The sequence below is a fragment of the Coregonus clupeaformis genome, chromosome 16 (assembly GCF_020615455.1).
Source record: "Coregonus clupeaformis isolate EN_2021a chromosome 16, ASM2061545v1, whole genome shotgun sequence".
NCBI classification, from domain to species: Eukaryota; Metazoa; Chordata; class Actinopteri; order Salmoniformes; family Salmonidae; genus Coregonus; species Coregonus clupeaformis.
In genome coordinates, this window is record NC_059207.1 from 37538268 (window position 1) to 37564483 (window position 26216).

At 42.1% G+C, this 26216-nt stretch overlaps 1 protein-coding gene across 1 annotated transcript; it reads left to right on the forward strand.

Moving 5' to 3' along the window:
• Positions 1–3987: 3987 nt before the first annotated feature.
• Positions 3988–17306, forward strand: LOC121584789 (zinc finger and BTB domain-containing protein 34). The gene is made up of 2 exons (XM_041900899.2): positions 3988–4080; positions 14922–17306. Exon 2 carries the CDS (start codon positions 14955–14957, stop codon positions 16485–16487), a length of 1533 nt encoding a protein of 510 aa, XP_041756833.2. The 5' UTR covers positions 3988–4080; positions 14922–14954; the 3' UTR covers positions 16488–17306.
• Positions 17307–26216: the final 8910 nt, after the last annotated feature.

The window sequence follows — 26216 nt, forward strand, 5'->3', positions numbered from 1 at the left end:
TAGCGGGATTTCTTATAAGCGTCCGGGTTAGAGTCCAGTTCCTTGAAAGCGGCTGCTCTACCCTTTAGCTCAGTGTGGATGTTGCCTGTAATCCATGGCTTCTGGTTGGGGTATGTACGTACGGTCATTGTGGGGGCGACGTCATCGATGCACTTATTGATGAAGCCAGTGACTGATGTGGTGTACTCCTCAATGCCATCGGAAGAATCCCGGAACATATTCCAGTCTGTGTTAGTAAAACAGTCCTGTAGCTTAGCATCTGCGTCATCTGACCACTTCTTTATTGACCGAGTCACTGGTGCTTCCTGCTTTAGTTTTTGCTTGTAAGCAGGAATCAGGAGGATATAATTATGGTCAGATTTGCCAAATGGAGGGCGGGGGAGAGCTTTGTACGTGTCTCTGTGTGTGGCGTAAAGGTGGTCTAGAGTTTTTTTCCCCTCTGGTTGCACATTTAACATACTGGTAGAAATTAAGTAAAACAGATTTCAGTTTCCCTGCATTAAAGTCCCCGGCCACTAGGAGCGCCACCTCTGGATGAGCGTTTTCCTGTTTGCTTATGGCCTTATACAGCTCATTGAGTGTGGTCTTAGTGCCAGCATCGGTTTGTGGTGGTAAATAGACAGCTATGAAAAATATAGATGAAAACTCTCTTGGTAAATAGTGTGGTCTACAGCTTATCATGAGATACTCTACCTCAGGCGAGCAAAACCTTGAGACTTCCTTAATATTAGATTTCGTGCACCAGCTGTTCTTTACAAATATACACAGACTGCCACCCCTTGTCCTATCGTAGGCAGCCGTTCTATCTTGCCGATGCAGCATAAACCCCTCCAGCTGTCTGTTATCCATGTCGTCGTTCAGCCACGACTCTGTGAAACATAAGATATTACAGTTTTTAATGTCCCATTGGTAGGATATTCGTGATCGTAGCTCATCTATTTTGTTATCCAATGATTGTACGTTGGCTAATAGAACTGATGGTAGAGGCAGATTACCCACTTGCTGTCGGATCTTTACAAGGCACCCCGACCTACGTCCCCAATATCTCTGTCTCTTTCTCCTGCAAATGACGGGGATTTGGGCCTTGTCGGGTGTCTGAAGTAAATCCTTTGCATCTGACTCGTTAAAGAAAAAATCTTCGTCCAGTACGAGGTGAGTAATCGCTGTCCTGATATCCGAAGCTCTTTTCGGTCATAAGAGATGGTGGCAGAAACATTATGTACAAAATAAGTTACAAATAACGTGAAAACACACACAATAGCACAATTGGTTAGGAGCTCATAAAACGGCAGCCATCTCCTCCGGTGCCATTATATTAGTTGAATTTAGGCTGTTGGCGACAACACCCCTCATCTAATATTTAAATGAGTATTAAAATAACAAGATGTATCCACCAATCCAAAGAGAGGAATAGGCGGGAGCTTGACAGTCCAACTTTCCGCTCTGTGGGCAACGAATCCCAGTGGGCGGTTTCGATTATGCTGAGCCGTGGGGCTCAGGGCAAAGGTCCGGCACGTCATCGGGCGAAAGCGGGAGGGAGGAGCGCCCTTTTCAAATCAAACAGTAATCTGTGCCGCTCTGTCATTTTGTCAACAAGGCAGCATAGTGCATCGTCCAGAAACATACAACATCTATTTTCCCTAAGTAAATGTTTGAGTTTTCTAACAATTTTTAATTGGGAAGGCGTTTTATCAAAAGCAATCACTTTGCATGGGAAAACACAGACGTCACTTTTGTTTTGAGCCAATTTCGGCATGGGCTTTGAACGAGCACCTGGCTCAGTTCCGGGAGGCAGTCCGGTTCCAAATCGAATGCAATCAAACTTCAGCCGATACAAAACAAATACACGGGCGACCGGTCGAGATTAATCGAACCCCCTCATTGTCAGGGTGGAGACATAGGTACAGTTGAAGTTGGAAGTTTACATACACTTAGGTTGGAGTCATTAAAACTTGTTTTTCAACGTCTCCACAAATTTCTTGTTAACAAACTATAGTTTTGGCAAATCGGTTAGGACATCTACTTTGTGCATGACACAAGTAATTTTTCCAACAATTGTTTACAGACAGATTATTTCACTTATAATTCACTGTATCGCAATTCCATTGGGTCAGAAGTTTCTGATTGGCTAATTGAGATCATTTGAGTCAATTGGAGGTGTACCTGTGGATGTATTTCAAGGCCTACCTTCAAACCTCAGATTTTTTTATTTTTAGCAATTTCCAAATGCCTGAAGGTACCACGTTCATCTGTACAAACAATAGTACGCAAGTATATACACCATGGGAGCACGCAGCCGTCATACCGCTCAAGAAGGAGACGCGTTCTGTCTCCTAGAGATGAATGTACTTTGGTGCGAATAGTGCAAATCAATCCCAGAACAACAGCAAAGGACCTTGTGAAGATGCTGGAGGAAACAGGTACAAAAGTATCTATATCCACAGTAAAACGATTCCTATATCGACATAACCTGAAAGGTCGCTTAGCAAGGAATAAGCCACTGTTCCAAAACCACCATAAAAAAGCCAGACTACGGTTTGCAACTGCACATGGGGACAAAGATTGTACTTTTTGGAGAAATGTCCTGTGGTCTGATTAAACAAAAATAGAACTGTTTGGCCATAATGACCATCGTTATGTTTGGAGGAAAAAGGGGGTTGCTTGCAAGCCGAAGAACACCATCCCAACCGTGAAGCACGGGGTGGCAGCATCATGCTGTGGGGGTGCTTTGCTGCAGGAGGGACTGGTGCACTTCACAAAATAGATGGCATCATGAGGAAGGAAAATGATGTGGATATATTGAAGCAACATCTCAAGACATCAGTCAGGAAGTTAAAGCTTAGTCGCAAATGGTCTTCCAAATGGACAATGACCCCAAGCATACTTCCAAAGTTGTGCCAAAATGGCTTAAGGACAACAAAGTCAAGGTATTGGAGTGGCCATCACAAAGCCCTGACCTCAGTCCTATAGAAAATGTGTGGCCAGAACTGAAAAAGCGTGTGCGAGCAAGTAGGCCTACAAACCTGACTCAATTACACCAGCTCTGTCAGGAGGAATGGGCCAAAATTCACCCAACTTATTGTGGGAAGCTTGTGGAAGGCTACCCGAAATGTTTGACCCAAGTTAAACAATTTAATGGCAATGCTACCAGATACTAATTGAGTGTATGTAAACTTCTGACCCACTGGGAATGTGATGAAAGAAATAAAAGCTGAAATAAATAATTCGCTCTACTATTATTCTGACATTTCACATTATTAAAATAAAGTGGTGATCCTAACTGACCTACGACAGGGAATTTTTACTAGGATTAAATGTCAGGAATTGTGAAAAACTGAGTTTAAATGTATTTGGCTAAGGTGTATGTAAACTTCCGACTTCAACTGTATCTCCAGAGAGGAAGAGAGAGGCCCAACTCGGTGGAAAATCTGTCTCTCTCCAGCAGGTGGCGTTTTTTCGTTGTTTCGCCCACGAATCAAGGAGTTCTTGTATGGAGGTCAATGAGAGTGATGAATTTGGTCCCCCCAAAAATAAATGGCTTATTTGTACGTGAGGTTTATTTGATCGAATAGAAGTTTCGTAATGCTTAAGTTGTTACGAGTGTACTGAATAAAGTAGGACACGTGACATCCCGGCAATTTAGAGAAAAAAACACTTTATACCGGAGTTGTCTCGCGATGGATATGCATATTCATGATATGAGGCTTGCATAGCATCTCTCGCCATTGAATACAGGCTCAACAACCCTTATCGAACATTCGAATATAATTACAATAATGCAAAGAAAGGATAGGCGGGTGCTTGACAGCCCGCCGTGCTGCTTTGTGGACAACGACTCCCATTGCTAGTGAGGAGAGACATGCATCTTGCCATTATAGCCAAAATATTTGGTATCTCGTCATTATATCAAAATCTCTGTTCAGACAAAACCACTGGCAGGTCGGGCAAGAAACATAATACACTTCCGGTTGCATAAGAAAAAAAAAACTTTACAGCTACTGACAAAGCTGGAGTGGGGGAGGCCTTGCTCTAGTGAAAGCGAGCTACTGGGGGGAATGGGCGACGTTTGATCGGGAAAAGGTGAGTTCGACAGACTGAAAACATTGATTTGGACACTAATCGAATATAACATCATCGCCAAAACGTTATTGCTGCTTGTGTCATTTGGTGAAAAGGGTTCAACTGGCGGCGCGCGCTCGCTCGCTGTTCAACGTGGGTAACATTAGCTAGCGCACACGCCTAGTAATTTTTTTCTGAATTTGCCTCTTAAACAAGGTTTCCAAGTTAGCTAAACTAACTAGCTAGTTAGCGAGTCATCTTCGATATCTGATAACAACCATGATCTCCGCGCAGCGCGCACAGGTTTGTTCTGCATCACGTAGCTTGTTAACGTTAGCCAAATAACGTCAATTAGCTTCCTAACTAACTAGTTAGCTCGCTAACCAACAACATTAGCTTATTTTGGCTAGCCCCAAGTGTGTAAGTCTTGTGTTTTTATGCCGTTGGATGTAGCCACCTAGTAGCTATCTAGCCTGTCAGAATTTGTTGCAGGCTGACGTTAACGTCAGTTCGGGAGGTAGCAAACTTGGCTCTAGTAGAGACAGACACGGGGAGTAATGCCGTTGCAACTTTTCGAAGGTAATGTCTGTCTCGTTAGTTCCCACTAGAAAAGTAGCTAACATTAGCTAAAATCAAACTTTTTCTCAAGAGGATTATCTTGTCAGTGTATCAAGATAACGCCCAGTTCATGTAGCTAGTAGATGACGTTACGGTGTTCATTCCATTTCATTTGCAGGGAACCAAAGCAATGGCGCCATTGCATTATTAACGTTCGCTTTTTTGTGGAACTGGAAAGGTCGCTTGCCTTTAGGTAGGTGACATTTGTGGGGACATACTGTAGAACAAGTAACTAATAAACTAGCTAGTAGCTAGCTAAGTTACTGTGTTGCAAGTAAAGTAGCCTAGTCTCCTGTATTCAGTCAATTGATAGCTAGCTAGGCATTTAGCTTAATAGCATGCAAATTAGCTTCACTGATTGAAAACTACATTTTAGTCATTTAGCAGACGCTCTTATCCAGAGCGACTTACAGTGAGTGCATACATTTTCATACCCCGTGGGGATCGAACCCACAACCATGCTCTACAAACTGAGCTACAGAGGGGTCTAACCTTGTAAGTTAACAGTAATGTAATACAGAAATATAAGATGTAGGCTATTGGCTTACAAACACATGATGGGTCTGTTTTTGGTAGTCAACTTTACGTGGAGCATCTGACCTTGATAAAAGGCCAGATAAAACCACTGGTAGTCTGGTTGTATGTTGTGAACACTAGTTATAGACATGATGTAAGGACACAGCAGTACAAAGTGCATTGCCATCTGGGATCATCCTGTTCTCATGAGTTCTCCTTAAATTCAAGGGTATTCCAAAGCTCTGCTATATTAACTTGTTAGACAGTACAATTCTGTTGGTGTCCCTTTCACTAGCTAATGCACCAACTACTTTGTCAATAACTTTGACTTGGTCGAGCCATACCACAAACACAAAGGGCAGTACATTGTAACAGTTCATTTTTTTTTTATGAAAGGGAAGACAGGAAAACAACACCCTAGAAGCCAATACAACCTTCTGGGGTTTTCTATTGTGGTGCAGTATTATAGGAGTTACTCAACCACTGAATATTTCACTACATGGCTTGTCAGAACAGACAGTACCAATTAAGCCTTGTGCATGAGAAGGCATTATGACTTTGCACCCATTAAACCAGGGGTGTCAAACGTCCGGCCCACGGGCCGGATCAGGCCCGCAAACGAGTTTAATCCGGCCCGCGAGATGATAAAAAAAAAAAAAAATGGTAATAATAATTTTGTAAAGTATAAAAATGCGCTGCAATTTTTCAATAAAATAAACTGCTGTTCCAATTGCGTCCACTGGATGGCGCAATAGCAATTGTGTTAAGCAAGCAAACTGTTTATACCGGGGCAGAGCAAGTAGGTCAAGCACGTGCAGCCAATGAGCTACTTTGTTTTGCCCGCGATATTTATTACGGCTTCTACTTTTAACATTATGTGCTTTGGCACCCTCATTGCCCCAATATGTCTCTGTCAAAAAAGAGAAAAGTGGACGCAGAGTGCAGAGTGTTCCAAGAAAAATGGTCATGGCTTCAAAACCATTTAGTGAGGGTGAATTTGTAAAAACATGCATGATGAAGGCAGCGGAGATTGTGTGCCCTGAAAAGCGGCAGGCTTTTTGCAAATATCAGCCTGACAAGAAACACAGTTGCAGACAGGATTTCCGATCTTTCAGTGGATTTGGACAGCCAGTTGAAGCAAAAAGTAAAGTCATTTATTGCGTTTTTCGGTTGCAATTGATGAAAGCACGGACATTACAGATGTTGCACAACTGGCCATTTTCATCCGCGGAGTTGATGACACATTGACCGTCACCGAGGAGTTTGTGGAGTTGGTGCCGATGACAGATACAACGACAGCAGCTGATATTTTTACCGCACTCGTCGGCGCGCTGGACAGGGTCGGAGTGGACTGGTCCCGCGCTGTCAGCCTGGCTACAGATGGTGCGCCCTCAATGATCGGGAAAAAAGCAGGCGTTGTGACAAAGTTCAGAGAGAAAGTGCAATCTGCAAATGGAGGACGTGATTTTTTGACTTTTCACTGTATTTTGCACCAGGAGGCTTTGTGTTGCAAGTCATTAAAGATGGATAACGTCATGAAGGTGGTCATCCAAACTGTTAATTTCATCTGATCCAGAAGCCTGAATCACCGTCAGTTTGACAGCCTTCTCAGAGTGAAAGACCACATCTATGGCCTGCCATACCACACTGAGGTAAGATGGTTAAGCCGAGGTGCTGTGCTGAGGCGTTTCTTTGATTTACGAGAAGAAATTGAACAGTTCATGGAAGAAAAGGGCAAACCAGTGTTAGAATTTCATTCCGCAGAATGGATGCAGGACCTTGCATTTATGGTGGATGTTACAGAGCACCTGAATAACTTGAACAAACAGCTGCAAGGGCGCAACAAAGTTGTCACGCAGTATTATGAGAGCATACGTTCTTTCAAGTTGAAGCTGTCATTGTGGGAGACGCAACTTGCCGGTGGTGATGCAGCTCACTTCCCCTGTCTGAAAAATGTGTGCGCGACCCAACATGTGGCAGACATGAAGCGGTTCAAAGATAAAATAACGGGACTGTTACGGGAGTTTGAGCAACGCTTTCAGATTTATGTTTATATGTTTTTATGTTGATGTGCTATTGTTTTTAATTGATTTTATTTTATTTGTATATTTAACCTATTCTTGACTCTGTGGTTCTTGCACTTGTTTGGGGAACAGGATTTCATTATTTGTATCTACATTTCTGCCTGAGATATGACACCCTGATATAGTTCTGTGATCTGTGAAACAGTTCTGTTAATCACTGAGGCATTGTGTGTTTGTTCTTTTTCTTTAGAATTTTCAAATAAACTTGACGTGTTTTATGATTAATAGTGATGTTGTGCTTGTACTATTTTGGACACACTGTCCTCAGGCTCCAGCTTTATGTTTTATGTTGATCGTATTAAAACAAAGAAAACAATCAGAAGTTGTTGTTTTTAAGTTGTATATATACCATGATTTTTCCGGTCCGGCCCACTTGGGAATAGATTTTCCTCCATGTGGCCCCTGAGCTAAAAATGAGTTTGACACCCCTGCATTAAACGCTGCATTTATAGTCATGGTTCTCTTCAGGATAAGCTTTAAAATTGTATTGGTTTTAGCCTGCCTCTGCCATCAGTGTTGATTGAGCAATACAAGGGCAAGCTGATAGGAATAGCCAGATGAAGGTCTGGCTCTGAATAAAGCAGTAATAGCCTTGATGTGTGGTTCTCATTTTCAGATTTATTAACATTGTCTGTTTTGACATCTCAATGGTGAGTAGCTACTTATGCTAAATATATGCTTGAAATTGTATTAGGGCACTGTCTTTGAGAACAGGTTAAGGAAGTTATAGTTATTACCAGTAGGCTAGTTAGCATAGTGTTGGATTAACTCAGCTCAGCGCTCTGTTTGGCTGAGTATAAAAGAGAAGGATTTGTCTTCTCTGCCCAATGACTTACAGGGAAGTAGTTTTATATGTACTGATTAGGCTATGCCCAGCAAATAGGCCTATGCGAAGACTGATTTCCCTTGCTAATTTTGTAATAGCCATGTTTTAATTAGGCCTGTACTACTTGTAATTGTACTGCAGTTAGTCCAGGGCAGCTTGGTTATCATTTTCTGGTCGTTGAAATGTTCTTTACCCAATGGGACTGGCCTGAACGGAGATGACTGAACTGAGATGGTAGTCCCGTGTAGCTCAGTTGGTAGAGCATGGCGCTTGCAACGGCAGGGTTGTAGATTCGATTCCCAAGGGGGACCAGTATGAAAATGTATGCACTCACTACTCTGGATAAGAGCGTCTGCTAAATGACGTAAATGTGAAAAAATTTGAATGTAATGACTGAATGGCGAGAATAGCAGTCCATGTCAGTAATTGAAAGTTAACAGAGGTTAGAGTGATGACCTGCCAATAGAATGAGGCAGGTAGTGACATCCCAAATGTGGTATTTTCATGGTGTTGGTCACATTTTGATTAGGCTAGTAGCTAAAGGATTGCGTTGTGCTTTTTCTTCAATGCATGGGGAATTCTAATAGGCCTGCTACACATATGATAGGAGTCAGATTATAGGCTAATGGATAATGGAACTCTTTCTCATGTCTTAATCAACCCAGAAACCCAATTTCATGTGGGTCAGTGCTACATTTATGAATTCCTTCCTTGTTATTTCCAGCGCTCAAATTCAAAATACATCAATGTGCTTGCATATTATGCTGCTCACACCAGGGCAGATAAGATATTATCCCCCTCCAATTTCACAAGATACATTTTTCTCAGAAGTCTCAATCTGCAGACTGTTTGTTGCCTATCTCATATTGCTCTGCCATGTCTTGTTTGTTTTGGCTTTGCATGTTTGCCAGTGCTGATATTTCATTCTGTTTTTTTTTTCTACAAAAAAAGGCCCACAAGAGATTGGATGTTTACAATTTGGGCTTAGTCAGACCTGCTAAACTAAAGTGAGTGTTTGTGTTTCCCATCCAGTCCATTTTAGCATTGCTTATGTGACCTGCACTCCTTTGCGTTCAGCTCAGCCACAGAGCATACATTCTTTGGCTGCCCTTCAACTTGGTTCTCAGTTCAGTTTGCAATGCATGGTGTTGGCTGAGGCCACTGATACGTTTAATATGCACGCTATATTTGCAAGCCTCATGATGGCACAGTAAAAAATATTGTTAGACTGCACCTCCATTTCCCCTTTCTCTCCATCTTGCTTCTTCCCTCCTCAGTCTCCTGTGCCAGGATGAGAACATATGGTTAGTGTGACGGGTGTCTTGGCAAGCCTTGGCAATCGGAGAAAGTGTTTTCTTTCTCAAACTGCTGACAGAAGATCATGCTGAATTGCCAGAGAGAGGGGGAGAGATGGGAGAGGGGCCGATAGATTGTGGGGAGAAATACAATTTTATTTGTCACATGCTTTGTAAATGACCTGTGTAGACTAACAGTGAAATGCTTACTTACGGGCCCTTCCCAACAATGCAGAGAGAAATAAAATAGAAAAGTAATAACACGTAATAATAAATACACAATGACTAACTTGGCTATATACATGCGGTACTAGTACCGAGTCGATGTGCAGAAGAGGGCAGAGCTGGAGAACGGACTGAGACAAACCAGTTTTTGTCAAATTGCTCAGGCCTAGTGGCTAACGAAATGGCTTATTTCCTAATTAAACTGCTTTCATATTTACCTTGAATATGTGTATTTGGAAGTAGACTCAATTTGGCCTTTATATTTGCCAAATTGAATGTTATTGTTACTACAAAGTAGGATAAAAAGTATCAAAATAAGGATCCAGTCAACCAGATTTCATAGCTTTTGGCAATGGCTCACATAACTTGTTTTGGTACTCACATCTGTCCCCCTGTGTTTCTGACCAAGTCAGAAGGTTAATGAAACAATATCAAACAAATGTTTGTCCATTGAGTGCTAGTATAGAATACTACAATCTAGTGAAGATGGAACACTGATTTGGACAGGCGGTGTCACATCCGTAATGTTTTTGAGGAAATGTTGTTATTGTGGACGCGTTTTGAGTATGATTGTATGCAAAGCTAACTTTCATCAAGGGCTTGGGGTCACTTAGAAATGTCCTTGTTTTACATGAAAACATACATGAAATTAGTTTGACTAGGAAATATAGCAAAATGAATAGGAAATGTAGTCATTGACAAGGTTAGAAATAATGATTTTTAATTGAAATAATAATTGTGTCCTTCAAACTTTGCTTTCGTCAAAGAATCCTCCATTTGCAGCAGTTACAGCCTTGCAGACCTTTGGCATTCTAGTTGTCAATTTGTTGAGGTAATCTGAAGAGATTTCACCCCATGCTTCCTGAAGCACCTCCCACAAGTTGGATTGGCTTGATGGGCACTTCATACGGTCAAGCTGCTCCCACAACAGCTCAATAGGGTTGAGATCCGGTGACTGTGCTGTCCACTCCATTATAGACAGAATACCAGCTGACTGCTTCTTCCCTAAATAGTTATTGCATAGTTTGGAGCTGTGCTTTGGGTCATTGTCCTTTTGTAGGAGGAAATTGGCTCCAATCAAGCGCCATCCACAGGGTATGGCATGGCGTTGCAAAATGGAGTGATAGCCTTCCTTCTTCAAGATCCCCTTTACCCTGTACAAATCTCCCACTTTACCACCACCTAAGCACCCCCAGACCATCACATTGCCTCCACCATGCTTGAGAGATGGCATCAAGCACTCATCCAACATATTTTCATTTGGTCTGCGTCTCACAAATGTTCTTCTTTGTGATCCGAACACCTCAAACTTCGATTTCTGTCCATAACACTTTTTTCCAATCTTCCTCTGTCCAGTGTCTGTGTTCTTTTGCCCATCTTAATATTTTCTTTTTATTTGCCAGTCTGAGATACGCCTTTTTCTTTGCAACTCTTCCTAGAAGGTCAACATCCCGGAATCGCCTCTTCACTGTTGACGTTGAGACTGGTGTTTTGTGGGTACTATTTAATGAAGCTGCAGTTGAGGACCTGAGAGGCGTCTGTTTCTCAAACTAGACACTAATGTATTTGTCCTTTTGCTCAGTTGTGCACCGGGGCCTCCCACTCCTCTTTCTATTCTGGCTAGAGCCAGTTTGCGCTGTTCTGTGAAGGGAGTAGTACACAGCGTTGTACGAGATCTTCAGTTTCTTGGCAATTTCTCACATGGAATAGCCTTCATTTCTCAGAACAAGAATAGACTGACAAGTTTCAGAAGAAAGTTATTTGTTTCTGGCCATTTTGAGCCTGTAATCGAACCCACAATTGCTGATGCTCCAGATACTCAACTAGTCTCAAGAAGGCCAGTTTTATTGCTTCTTTAATCAGCACAACAATTTACAGCTGTGCTAACATAATTGCAAAAAGGTTTTCTAATGATCAATTAGCCTTTTAAAATGATAAACTTGGATTAGCAAACACAATGTGCCATTGGAACACAGGACTGATGGTTGCTGATAATGGGCCTCTGTACGCGTATGTAGATATTCCATAAAAAATCTGCCGTTTCCAGCTACAATAGCCATTTACAATGTCTACACTGTATTTCTGATCAAGTTGATGTTATTTTAATGGACAAAAAAATTGCTTTTCTTTCAAAAATAAGGACATTTCTAAGTGAACCCAAACTTTTGAACGGTAGTGTATATTTGGTAAGTCGCTCTGGATAAGAGCGTCTGCTAAATGACTAAAATGTAAAAATGTTTCCTTTCTCTCTTTGTCAGTACTCGTTCTAAGCGTAACGGATGTGACTGTTCCGGACACTTCATAACTTGATAATTGACTCACTAGTCAGCATAACACGATCATGATCGAATGTTCATGCCCTTCCTACTGCTTCCGAAGTGTGTTTATGTTAGCAAACAAGCTAGCGGGCAATCTTTATCGGTGTGTGTGATCTATTTCGGGTGTACTCACGTTCTCATATGAACTGCAATCATGCGTTCTTCTGCTAACTGGAGCATTGCATGTGATCACATGGCATAATAAAGGTCTTAAATTCATAAACATAATTAAGGTCTTAAAAATCCATAACAAACTTTCACCGGTCATGCTGAGTTTGTTTACTTCCTTGAGTAACTACGGGTACCCCCAGTGACTATTGGTCTGTATATGTATAGTCTGCCATGCGCATGCTTGTGAACTGCAGCTGTCAAGCCTCAGAATGTCTACGAAAGTGCAAAACCTGTGCCACTGGTAGTAAAAAAAAAAAATTGTATTTCAGTAACGAAAATTAAATAGTTAAACCTTCATAGGAAAGATATCAACTTAATGACATACGTCAAGATATAGTAGAGATAAGGGATGAGTGAGTAATGAGTCCAGCTGTCTCAAAAAAACAAGGGAATGAAATGGGTGTATCAATCCCTGAGTCTAGGGTCAGAGGTATACACTGAGTCTACAAAACATTATGAACACCTGCACTTTCCATGACAGGTGTAAGTTATGATCCCTTATTGATGTCACTTGTTAAATCCACTTCAAATCAATGTAGAGAAAGGGGAGGAGACAGATTAAATAAGTATTTGTAAGCCTTAAGACAATTGAGACATGGATTGAATGTGTGCCATTCAGAGGGTGAATGGGCAAGACAAAAAATATAAGTGCCTTTGAACGGGGTATGGTGGTAGTAGTAGTAGTGCCAGGCACACCGGTTTGTGTCAAGAACTGCAACGCTGCTGGGTTTCACGCTCAACAGTTTCCCCTGTGTATCAAGAATGATCCACCACCCGAATGACATCCAGCCAACTTTACATTTTAGTCATTTAGCAGATGCTCTTATCCAGAGCAACTTACAGTTAGTGAGTGCATACATTTTTCATACTTGACACAACTGTGGGAAGCATTGGAGTCAACATGGGCTAACATCCCTGTGGAACGCTTTCGACACCTTGTAGTCCATGCCCTGACGAATTGAGGCTGTTCTGAGGGCAAAGGGGGGACGGGGGGGGGGGTGTAATTTATTTAGGAAGGTGTTCCTAAAGTTTGGTATACTCAGTGTATATACAGGCAGTTTGTGGGACTGATAACCGATAAAGACTGACTGATGCTGTTGAAATGCAGTTCTTGAGGAGAAACGACCACACAGGATTTGTGTACATCTTGCCAGCCAAGGACGACAAGGCTTGGGTGGCTGCAGGTCAAGTTGTCCAGTCTCTGTGTCCTTTTGTGGACAACAGGAGGAGGAGGTACCATTTAATAGAGCCTGTGCTGGCAGATTAAATGGTGTGAGATTAACACAAAGCATGAGTTTATAAAAAAACTTTGAATTTAGTTTTTGTATGTTTATTCTCCAAAAATGCCTGTCCATTTCCATCACATCCATAACACAAGTTCTGTTGTTCCGTTACTTCAAAGTGGTATTACTTAGAATTGTAATTTTGTGTCTGCACTTCCCCGATAGGGTTCTACAAATACATACATTAACATTTTCATTTATGCTTGATAAGTCAATTCTGTGAGACATTCGGTTTCTCATTTTGTGTGCAAATGTCACATCCATAAAACTGGAATTGCCTCATATTATCATGGCATTGGTAATCAAGGTGCCCTGGCCTGCATGTTCAACCCTTATAATAATTTCCCTCAGGGGGTGGTTAAGCTAGTTCCATCTGTGTTGGTGTAGCCTACAGCATTTTTATTTTGATCTCTTTAACAAAGCAGTGTTTAGTCCTACTCTGGGTGTGACGAAGTGACTTTCTGACATTAACCAGATTTTCCTATTTTATTTGCCAAAACAGATAAAACAATGTGCTAGTCTAATTAAAATGCAGAAATGCTTTTAGAATACATTCTATTCCACATGGAGGACTACGGTTCTTGTCATATTCCATCTGATAATTAATTTCAAATGATCAGACTACCATGCTACAGCTCTATCTGTTCTGACCTCTCCTCAAGGTTTAAGGGCCAGCTATGTTCGTGCTGTGAGGATTTTCACTCCAGATTAAACATCTGCTTGTATTTTTTGTTGTCGTAAATTGTTTTGCTGTGGTGCAGATTACTTGTTTTCTGAGAGCTTTTGTGTTTTGAACATGTGCACTCCAACACTAAAGACAGCCTGAATCCTGAAATGGGTGGAATGAGTATGCTCTTGCACGCCATCTCCAAACTTGGATGAGGCTACAGTTATCCCTACAGTCATTCCTTTGGCAAATCACTATGAAATTGCCCAGCTGCTGGATGGATCTTATTTCAAGTCCAGATTGCCAAATTGTTCTCTTATGAGAGTCAGTAGGGTCAATGCTTAACTAGGCTATGACTCTCAATGCCTATTACAACAATATGCCAAATGCACTACATTTTTGTCCAGGCGTTTCTTATCTGAATAAACTCAAGATTATTATTATTTTTTATTTTAATGAAGTACCATTGTGCTTTTTCTGCCAAAGAATGAGAGGGTAGTCTAACTTGTATTAGCCATTTCGAAAGCATACAGTATTTTCTCAGGCCAGTGTGAATGTGACATTCTGTTGGCTGTAGCCAGGTTTCTTAGTGTTGGCATATTTTTTGGCACAGACAGCCAAAGTTTGCTCATAAAGCATGCTTGTTTCTATTTGGCTGTTGTGGCACACCATGATTGTACTTGTAAAATATCTCAAATAAACCTCCAACATTAACTGTCAATGTTCTTTTATATATTTTTTATGTGAAAATTAAACTTGAAATACACTAGTCACTAAACTGTCACTGCATGACAGGTGTTCTCAGATATATCCTGATTCTTATTCCTAATAATTGTTTTATTTTCTCTGTTTCTGCCAGGTTGTCTACAAACTGGAAAGACATATCCAAGAGATGGATGACAGCAGCACCTACATAGAGTTTGACGTGCCAGAATTCAGCAACACCGTCCTCAACCAGCTCAACGAGTTGCGACTGCAAGGGAAGCTATGTGACATTATCGTTCACATCCAGGGCCAGCCGTTCCGGGCCCACAAGGCTGTGCTGGCGGCCAGCTCGCCGTACTTCCGCGACCACTCGGCCCTGGGAACCATGAGCGGCCTGTCCATCTCCGTCATCAAGAACCCTGAGGTGTTTGAGCAGCTGCTGGCCTTCTGCTACACTGGCCGAATGTCCCTGCAGCTCAAGGATGTCATCAGCTTCCTCACAGCAGCCAGCTTCCTGCAGATGCAGGCCGTCATCGACAAGTGCACCCAGATCCTGGAGGGAATCCACTCCAAGATCAGCATCCCCTCCAGCGCCACCAGCCCAGACAAGGAGGGCTCCCAGGCCAGCCGTAACGGTGTCAAAGACAGCAGCCTCTTCATCAACCCCACACAGATCTCCCCCCCGTACTACTCCAGACACAGCATAGAGGCCCGCTCTGAGCTGGCAGCAGGGAAAGGCCATGGCAGGGCGCGGCACCAGGAGGAGGGCCAGTCAGACCGCGGCAGCAGTGACGGTGTGTCCGAGCAGGAGGCAGCCATGGAGGGAGAGACGGAACAGGTGGAGCTGATTGGGAAGGATGGCCTGGTGACAGACGTGCATGTGAAGCTGGAAAAGACGGACCGACCCAGCTACTCCGACAGCTCCTCGGCAGGCGACGATGGCTACTACACAGAGCTGGTGGATGGAGAGCAGGTGCTGGCTGTCAGTGTGGGCTCCTATGGTCCTGTCATCCAGCCGACCGGCTACACTTACTCAGGCCTGTCGTCTCCCTGCTTCGTCAGCCTCAGTAGCTCCAGCTCCTCCCGCTCCATGCTCAGTGGCTTCAGGGGCGGCCGGGCCAGAGCCAAGCGCCCCCCTGTAGCCGTCCCAGCAGAGGTCCAGTGTCAGATCAAACCAGGAAACACAGAGGACCGCAGCGAAGCAGTGTTGGGCCAAGCAGGCTTTGAGAATGACGTCCAGGAACTGAGCCTGCGCAGCCAGTGGTACCCCTACAACGAGAGGCTCCTCTGCATCTACTGCGGCAAGTCCTTCAATCAGAAGGGCAGCCTGGACCGCCACATGCGCCTGCACATGGGAATCACACCCTTCGTCTGCAAGTTTTGCGGCAAGAAGTACACGCGCAAGGACCAGCTGGAGTACCACATCCGCGGCCACACGGACAACAAGCCCTTCAACTGCCAGATCTGTGGCAAGTGCTTCCCTTTCCAGGGCACCCTCAACCAGCACCTGAGGAAGAAGCACTTGGGGGCCACAGAGGGCACCAACCACATGGACTCTCCAGAGAGGACGGAGGGGAGCTCTGGTCAGAAAGACCCAGAGGATGCCTCTGAGGGGATGGCCTTTGAGACGCAGTATGCTGAGGAGGCTCCGGCCACCGACATGGAAGAAAGCTCAAAGTGCAGCCCCGAGGAAGCCCAGGTGTCCAGATGTGATTATTAGGCCCTGCTTCGGGTTGAAAAAGCTTTAACATAATGTTGTTGTTTTTTACGTTTAGGATTTCTTTTGGAAGTGGCTCCTTCAAATGTTGAACCTACCTTGTGCGTCCAGGTTTTCTGCCTGTCCATTTTTGTGAAAGTAGAATGTTTAACATAGAAGAAGAGAAGTAGATTATTTCAAAAGAAAGGAGAATCAACTTGCTATTGATAAGGTTGCCTCAATAATCAAGGCCTCTATGTTGTTTTTGTTTTCTCTTTAATCTTTCCATGTTTAAAAAAAAACATATTTACAGAGTAATATAGGCATGTTGCAATAATTGATAATATGAACGCTCTGCTGCTTGTCACAAGTTTTTACCTGACCTGTTTTTGCACACGTGGCCAAAGGTGGTCACTTTACTCACAAGGAATTATTTTTCTGCAAGTGCAAAGCTTCATGTGACATATCCGTTCAATACCTCATGATACAACTACACACTCAAAACAGACAGTATTTTAGCTTTTATGAAACTCCACCGGGTTCTACCTCATAGCTAAGAACCTAACAGGAACAGAAGTGTTCTCCGTTAAAAAAAAAGAAAAGGTTTTGTTTTAGGGTCTGTGTTATATTTGCCAAACCCTAGGCAGAACAATCCTCAGTCTCAACACAAAGCCTTGATACTGTAGACTAATGTTCCTTGTTGGTTGTATGAACTCTGGACCGTCCATAGTTTCATGGTCAGCCAGGATGTAATGTGGGCGAAGAAAGGATTTGCTATATTTAAGCAATAAGTCCCGAGGAGGTGTGGTGGTCAATATACCACGGCTAAGAGGTCTTCTTATGCACGATGCAACGTGGAGTGCCTGCATACAGCCATTAGCCGTGGTCTATTGGCCATATACCACAAACCCCTGAGGTGCCTTATTGCTATGATAAACTGGTTACCAATGTAATTAGTACAAATATTTGTCATACCCGTGGTATACTGTCTGATACATCACAGCTTTCAGTCGATCAGCATTCAGGGCTCAAACCACCCAGTTTATAATGGTGTATAAGAAATCTTAAGTATGTTGTGTGTTTGCATTGAGCAAGCTCAAGGACAGTGGATAGAGTACAATAATAGAAGAACACAATACATTGCATATTATTTCCACTGTCTCTATAGCCAAGATCTAGTTTGCTTTTCAGAACACACAGGAGCAGATTCCTCTTTTGTCTGGCTCTTTTACCCACTGAAGGTCACATGCAGTTGGCCACGGTGTGTTTTACAGATGCGATTCTATCTATTAATCGACATGGGATCAATGATTGATCCTCACACAGTGAAGTCATTGGAGTGTCTTCCATTCTGATGGCGTTTAGTTAATTATTCTCAACCTGTTTGTGTGAAACTGTTGTTTATCCGTGTGGAGATGATGCTCAGTGCAGGGTTCCCCTCATTAGCTTGGCACAGCAGGCGTTGCCCTGGATCTGCGCATGGAATCAATATGCTCACAATATGCAAACAGGGAGAAGAAAGGAATATCCGCCATCTTGTCATGGCATTTCCGATTCACTCTTCATTTCATGAGAACTCTTGTTCTTCTCTCGTTTCTTCTCTCGTTTCTGCCCTTTCCTGATCAGATATGACTGTTGAGATGTGGGGATGGAATCGGAAAGCACGTAGTCTCATTGACGCTTCATTAGACATTAAGAGTTTGATGGACAGAGGGTAGAGGATTTTGAGAGAAGGTTGTGAACCAAAGTAATGGTGTACTTTTTGTAAGTAGAATGGTGACAGTTAGGCCTATGTTAATTTTTTGATGTTTTTAAGAGTAGTGGTGACTGGTGACCATCAGTTTATTCAGTGAAAAAATAGGCTTTTAATAGTCAACGATCAAATTAGTACCGCATCAGTCAGTGTAAGCCCATTTGACAACAGATTGGTAGCTAGCTTTTTCAGTGTTATTTGGTAAATAATAATCAAAGCCACTGCTGGCATCGGTGTTGGTGCTCTGCTTGTTTAGAGATTAGCTGGGCTCTCAGGGCTCAGCTGTTGGATGAATGTCATTTGACCACATTTCACAACTTTCGTTTAAACAGATTCCATTTTTCATATCGTCATAACTCACTAACGCACATAATATGGTTGGGATGGGAGGTAGGCTATGTTTGTCAGATTTATATTGCATTACATGGCTAAGCATTGCAATGCACAATGCCATGGCATAGTTTAGGTGGCGAACAGGATTTAAATATTCTTATTGTGTGGAAATGCTTCTAATTGCTGTAGTTTTTAATCATATAGAGCAATAATTATCAGAATTTAGGCCTAACGTCCTAGCCCAGAGCAAGCTCTTTATTTGGTAGATGCTGTTAAGATCAGGTGGAAAGCTGATCCTTAAAAAGCACTTTTTTGGCGACAGTCATTTTGCCCCATTACCCCTCTGCTTGCTGATTTGCTATTTCAGCAGTGTGATGCCTTCCTTGTATCCTGTTATCTTTTAGTTTTTACACATGAACACACAAGACCATAACTACAGTATTGCAAGGAGCTAGCAGGCTCACTGTTTAGAGAGAAGTGTCCCGAAAAGCCCAGAGGTCCAGGAGGGTGCGGGCAAGAGCATTTCCTCTTCATTTAATGTTGCACCACCATTTATGATGCCTGTTTTGTTCTTTTTCGGTTGTTTGTTGCTTATTTTTTTATCACATTACCAACCCCTTGCCTTTGGCAGAACTTGGTTTCATTATTTTGCTGTGATTTTGTTTTCATATTGGTATTGCATGTATTTCCATATCGTGTAATGTTAGGTCACCAATGCTGTCTTTCTCCACTGAATACTCACTACACAAGTGGTTAGCTCATTGTTTCACCAGATGCCATGGAAACTGTTCCGTTTACAACCAAAAGGACCCTTCTCAGATTCAGTGAGTTATCTGATTCACTGTCTCCATGTCTTGTTGCTGATCAGTGACAGGCCCTTTCCCTTTCTGTTTTTTTCCTTTTTTTATTTTTATGTTTCTCCATCAACATAACATATGCTCGACAGTGTTGACCAAAGTCAGCCACAATCTATTTCTCTATCTGAATGCCTACTAGGCTAAGTCTTGGATATTTATGTTATGCTCTGTGTGGTAATGCACTCTGCACGTTTGCAGAACCATCTCCGTAAAGTCTTAACCCTGCTCTTACTAAATCTGTTCCTCTGTCCCCCTACTGATTTTAGAATAGGGAATCTACACTGAACAAAATTATGAACGCAACATAAAACAATTTTAAAGATTTGACTGAGTTACAGTTCATATAAGAAAATCAGTCAATTGAAGTAAATGCATTAGGCCTTAATCTATGGATTTCACGACTGGTAATACAGATATGCATCTGTTGGTCACAGATACCTTTAAAAAAAAAAGGGTAGAGGCGTGGATCAGAAAACCAGTCAATATCTGGTGTGTCCACTATGTAGCGTGACACATCTGCTTCACATAGAGTTGATCAGGCTGTTGATTGTGGCATGTGGAATTTTGCCGCACTCTTTTTCAATGGCTGTGCGAAGTTGCTGGATATTGCCAGGAACTGGAACACGCTGTCGTACACGTCGATCCTGAGCATCCCAAACATGCTCAATGGGTGACATGTCTGAGTATGTAGCTCATGGAATAACTGGGCCATTTTCAGCTTCCAGGAATTGTGTACAGATCCTTGCGACATGAGGCCGTGCATTATCATACTGAAACATGAGTGGCACGACAATGGTCCTCAGGATTTCAGCACGGTATCTCTGTGCATTCATATTGCCATCGATAAAATGCAATTGTGTTCGTTGTCCTTCACAACGTTGACATCAGTAAACCGCTCGCCCACACGACGCCATGCACGCGGTCTGCCATCTGCCCAGTACAGTTGAAACCGAGATTCATCTGTGAAGAGCACACTTCTCCAGCGTGCCAATGGTCATCGAAGGTGAGCGTTTGCCCACTGAAGTCGGTTACGACACCGAACTACAGTTTGTGCAGAAATATTTCGGTTGCGTAAGCCTTCGGTTTCATCAGCTGTCCGGGTGGCTGGTCTCAGACGATCCCACAGGTGAAGAAGCCGGATGTGGAGGTCCTGGGCTGTGGTGGTTACACATGGTCTGCGGTTGTGAGGCCGGTTGGATGTACTGCCAAATTCTCTAAAAGGACGGAGGCGGCTTTTGGTAGAGAAATTAACATTAAATTACCTGGCAACAGCTCTCTTATTTCAGCTCATGGGACCAACACTTTACATGTTGCGTTTAGTATTTTTGTTCAGTATACTTTACCATGTAATAATATGGTCCTTCTCATGATGTCTTGTTATTAGAACAGGGGCAGACTACTATAGGTTATTGTGCCAGGAGTCAAATCAAAGATTTCCCAATAGATAATCCTCCAAAGGGCTGTCTATACATTTGGCCGTCAAGAAGCATGATGAGTTTTCTACATAAGATAATTTTTTCCAGTTCCTTGCTATTTCCAACTGATGGTCTTGTTACAATGCAGTTGAATCCCACATAGTCTTAAGCATGTTGCCAGATATCATACGTCATATCATGAAAGAAATGTATGAAGCCATGAGTACTAAAATTGAGATTGTTTATTTGTCATTTTAAGATGCCAACCATACACATCCTAGAAATATTTTAAAGAAAAACAAGCTTTTGAATCTTGATCTGTGCCTTGCCACACAAACTATCACTGGCTTTATATCCCTGACTCTATGGCACTTACAGTAGACATTTGTTTTGTGCCGGCCTTCAATGTAAAGAATAAAAGGATCGAGGACAAGGTATATCTATTTATAAAGTACTGTTGATTTTCTTCACTTTCATTTGGAAATATTTCCTTTGATAGTTTATGCAAAATGAAATGTCTACAAGGGAATAGGCACGGAGAATCATGTCTGAGATACATGCCCATGTTGCTCTCTTTTAAGTTAGCAGGGTAATGGGCACCTCATTTTTAGTCAGCCATACCATTTCCTTGTCATCAGACCCCTTTTTGATAATTGTATCCATTTAATAATGTGATGGATTGTGTTTGTTTTATATCGTTACTTGCATGGCATCTAATCATAGTCGTGAGCTGTTCTGTTCCTCTCCAGAGGCTGTTTTGTATGTATACTGTATCCTTTCTATTAGCACTGAGGACAATCTAAGACATCTCCTTCAGTCTCAGAGAGGAGAGAGTACAGCTAGACTCTTCCCTCTCAAGATTCATTTTGTAACATCTGGCCAGGGGGACAGCTTGTTGAGAATGAGCAGGTTTAAATTGTTTTTTAAATGGTAGCGCGAAAAGGTGCAAACGTACCCAGTTTATAGCTGTACTGCACGTTGCTCACCCACAAAATTGTTTAGAAATGCTGATGGCAGTTTTTGGAACTTAACATTAGTTCTTGTTTTTGTCTCATCTGGCATGCACTTAGACATAGCATAACCTGTCTTTGGTACATTCATATTCCAGAGGGATATATCATTCTAGTCTCCCCTTTTTAAGGGATTACTTTCTTTAGGGACCTTTTTACCCTTAAATGGTGCTTCTAGTCTGGTCAGATTATTTATTGATTTTTATATACAAAATACTATATACATGCATTATATACACACACACATATAGGGGAATGGAGGGGTAATTTGTGTAAATGCTTTTATAAACTGAAGTTACTAAATGCCACAACACTCACCAACCAACTGAACCTGACACTTGTTTGCATTCACTCTGTTTGTTGAAAACGATTAATAGAAAAGGCGGGGGGGCGATACTTGTGGGCCAGAAGTAATCAAAAGGAATTGTTTACAGGGAAGGCTGTTGGACTACTTTTTGAATTTGCAGCTCGTCCTATTACTTTTTAAAACTGATCAACATCAGGTAGTTTATGAACACTGGTATAGACTTTAACAAAATCTGAAAGTCTTCCATAGCTTCTCAGCCTTTCTCCACTGTGTAATATACAAAAGCAATAACCTTTTTTAAAGGGGATATATTGGTATCAGTGAGACTAATCTAGTTCTTGGCCTTTCATTTCTCAAATAAAAACTGAATGTCAGGGAGTTGTACGACGAGGACAGTTTGGTATTGATTTAGTTTTATATATTTTGTGAATCTTCGGACCGGTTAAGTGAAAATGTTCATTAGGTGAGACTGGTATTGCTGGTCTTCAAAGTAGGCGTCCAAAGCCTATGACTATCAGTGAACTGCAATGCAAAGCTGAACGTGAATACGTCAAACCCCAATGGCACTGGTTTTAAAGTTGCACCTCCATCTGTGTCAAATACTGAAAGGGATTTTGGGCTGCGCAGCCAAATATTGGGAGTGGTAACCTGTTTTCATGCTAAAATTTCAAGGTCTTCCCTTTCCCCTCGAGTACTGAGACTAGTTTTAGCGGGTCAGTGTGGAAGTGGTCAGTGCTGCTTTAACTAAATGTTTAGACTGACCTGTTTCATTCTCTTGGATGTGAAACTCCTTGGTCTCTGACATTCTGTGGTCTCTGGTTAAGTATTTAGTCATATGACTAAAACTAAGTAGAACTCAGGGTTTATACTAGTGTTATAAAGTGGTCACTCTGGGCATACAGCTCGTGTGTAGAATTCAACGTGCACTTATCTTCAGGTGGGGAAACATCCTCAGTCAGTGGTTCCCAAACATTCTGCCTCAAGGTCTCACTGAACCCATGTTTTCCATTCCCTGTCTGCATGCATGTGACGAGCTTCAATGCTGAGGAACAGGGGAGACCTTTTAGTTTGGCCAGGTGTCCGTCCACCTGCCTCTAGTCCATTCTACATACAACCCAACTGTGAACCTCAGAACTCTACTGTTTTGTACAATGATGAAGTAAAGCTAGCTAGAGCTGATGCTGTAACTGTTAACTTGCCATTTCTGAATTTATTTTATAGCATGAGAAATATAAGATATATTTATTCAAATTAAATTTTACTCATCTTTCTGTGCTGCTTTATTTTGGTTTTTAAGCTTGTAAATTGCTTTTTTAAGATGCAAAGAAATGTTAATAGAAAATGTGTTTTTATTTGTAAAATAAAGATGCTCATTTGGCACTCCTGTCCAGTAATTTTATTGTACTGGTGGTGGAGGCGAGCACCCTCCACCACCACATTAAAGTTGTTGGGTGCAGAAAATGCAGATAGGACCTGGCCAGCAGAGGGAGATCACACACGCACTTTTACACTCATTTGCTGCTGCTACTCTGTTTATTGTACTCTTATTATCTATCCTGATGTATAGTCACTTTACCCTGCCTTCATGTACGTATCTACCTCAACTACCTCGTACCTCTGCACATTGATATGGTACAGGTACTCCCTGTATATAGCTCCATTCTTGTATTTTATTCCTCTTGTTACAATTTCTTTTCTACACCAGTTGTATTCGGTGCATGTGACAAATACAATTATATTAGCTTTTTGAGATGTTGCACACAATAGCTACATTACCGAGGATAAAAAATAAAACATTACTAGACAATGTTGAATTCGAGCAGTCACTCTCACTAGCCAGGTTTCCATCCAACCATTTCATGCAGATGAATTCCCTGACTCATGAAAAGTCACTACCTGGCTGATGGAAACATCATATGCTGGTAAATTTTTTATAAATGCCGACAGACAATTTGTTCGTTCAACATGGTGGGATCTTTTTGTGTCGGTAAAATGACAGTGGAAACGCCTTTATGCTCATATGTATAGAATAACCATTTCGAAATAAACTTGGAGTCACGCAATGTTGTGTGGTCCTCCCACTACGACTCGGGACACCTAGGCTACAGATTAACTACGTTATGAACTTCACAGGGTGGTGAAAGTGCATTTGATGTGCTTGATGCTCCTTTAAATATTTACATTTAAGTAATTTAGCAGACGCTCTTATCCAGAGCGACATACAAATATCGAGGGACTTATGGCTGCCGTTTGACAAATAAAATAATATCGCTCTTATGCATAATCACAAAGTATGTAGCCTACCAGTACTGTATCTGCGAAGTGTTGGCTAGAGCGCACGTGCCAAAGCCAGATAGTGCACGTTTGCTATATAACGCAACAGTAGTGTTGACATTTTACCTCAAAAGTTATTTTTATGTGCACTACGTCATCATGAACAGACTTTTATCCACAATAAGTCAGTTTAATGCAGGGGTGTCAAACTCATTTTAGCTCAGGGGCCACATGGAGGAAAATCTATTCCCAAGTGGGCCGGACCGGAAAAATCATGGTATATATAACTTAAAAACAACAACTTCAGATTGTTTTCTTTGTTTTAATACGATCAACATACAACATAAAGCTGGAGCCTGAGGACAGTGTGTCCAAAATAGTACAAGCACAACATCACTATTAATCATAAAACACGTCAAGTTTATTTGAAAATTCTAAAGAAAAAGAACACACAAACACACAATGCCTCAGTGATTAACAGAACTGTTTCACAGATCACAGAACTATATCAGGGTGTCATTTCTCAGGCAGAAATGTAGATAAAAATAATGAAATCCTGTTCCCCAAACAAGTGCAAGAACCAGAGTCAAGAATAGGTTAAATATACAAATAAAATAAAATCAATTAAAAACAATAGCACATCAACATAAAAACATATAAACATAAATCTGAAAGCGTTGCTCAAACTCCCGTAACAGTCCCGTTATTTTATCTTTGAACCGCTTCATGTCTGCCACATGTTGGGTCGCGCACACATTTTTCAGACAGGGGAAGTGAGCTGCATCACCACCGGCAAGTTGCGTCTCCCACAATGACAGCTTCAACTTGAAAGAACGTATGCTGTCATAATACTGCGTGACAACTTTGTTGCGCCCTTGCAGCTGTTTGTTCAAGTTATTCAGGTGCTCTGTAACATCCACCATAAATGCAAGGTCCTGCATCCATTCTGCGGAATGAAATTCTAACACTGGTTTGCCCTTTTCTTCCATGAACTGTTCAATTTCTTCTCGTAAATCAAAGAAATGCCTCAGCACAGCACCTCGGCTTAACCATCTTACCTCAGTGTGGTATGGCAGGCCATAGATGTGGTCTTTCTCTCTGAGAAGGCTGTCAAACTGACGGTGATTTAGGCTTCTGGATCAGATGAAATTAACAGTTTGGATGACCACCTTCATGACGTTATCCATCTTTAATGACTTGCAACACAAAGCCTCCTGGTGCAAAATACAGTGAAAAGTCAAAAAATCACGTCCTCCATTTGCAGATTGCACTTTCTCTCTGAACTTTGTCACAACGCCTGCTTTTTTTCCCGATCATTGAGGGCGCACCATCTGTAGCCAGGCTGACAGCGCGGACCAGTCCACTCCGACCCTGTCCAGCGCGCCGACGAGTGCGGTAAAAATATCAGCTGCTGTCGTTGTATCTGTCACCGGCACCAACTCCACGAACTCCTCGGTGACGGTCAATGTGTCATCAACTCCGCGGATGAAAATGGCCAGTTGTGCAACATCTGTAATGTCCGTGCTTTCATCAATTGCAACCGAAAACGCAATAAATGACTTTACTTTTTGCTTCAACTGGCTGTCCAAATCCACTGAAAGATCGGAAATCCTGTCTGCAACTGTGTTTCTTGTCAGGCTGATATTTGCAAAAGCCTGCCGCTTTTCAGGGCACACAATCTCCGCTGCCTTCATCATGCATGTTTTTACAAATTCACCCTCACTAAATGGTTTTGAAGCCATGACCATTTTTCTTGGAACACTCTGCACTCTGCGTCCACTTTTCTCTTTTTTGACAGAGACAT

Coding starts and splice junctions, on each gene's coding strand:
- LOC121584789 (XM_041900899.2), top strand. CDS start 14,955: ATGGATGACAGCAGCACCTACATAGAGTTTGACGTGCCAGAATTCAGC.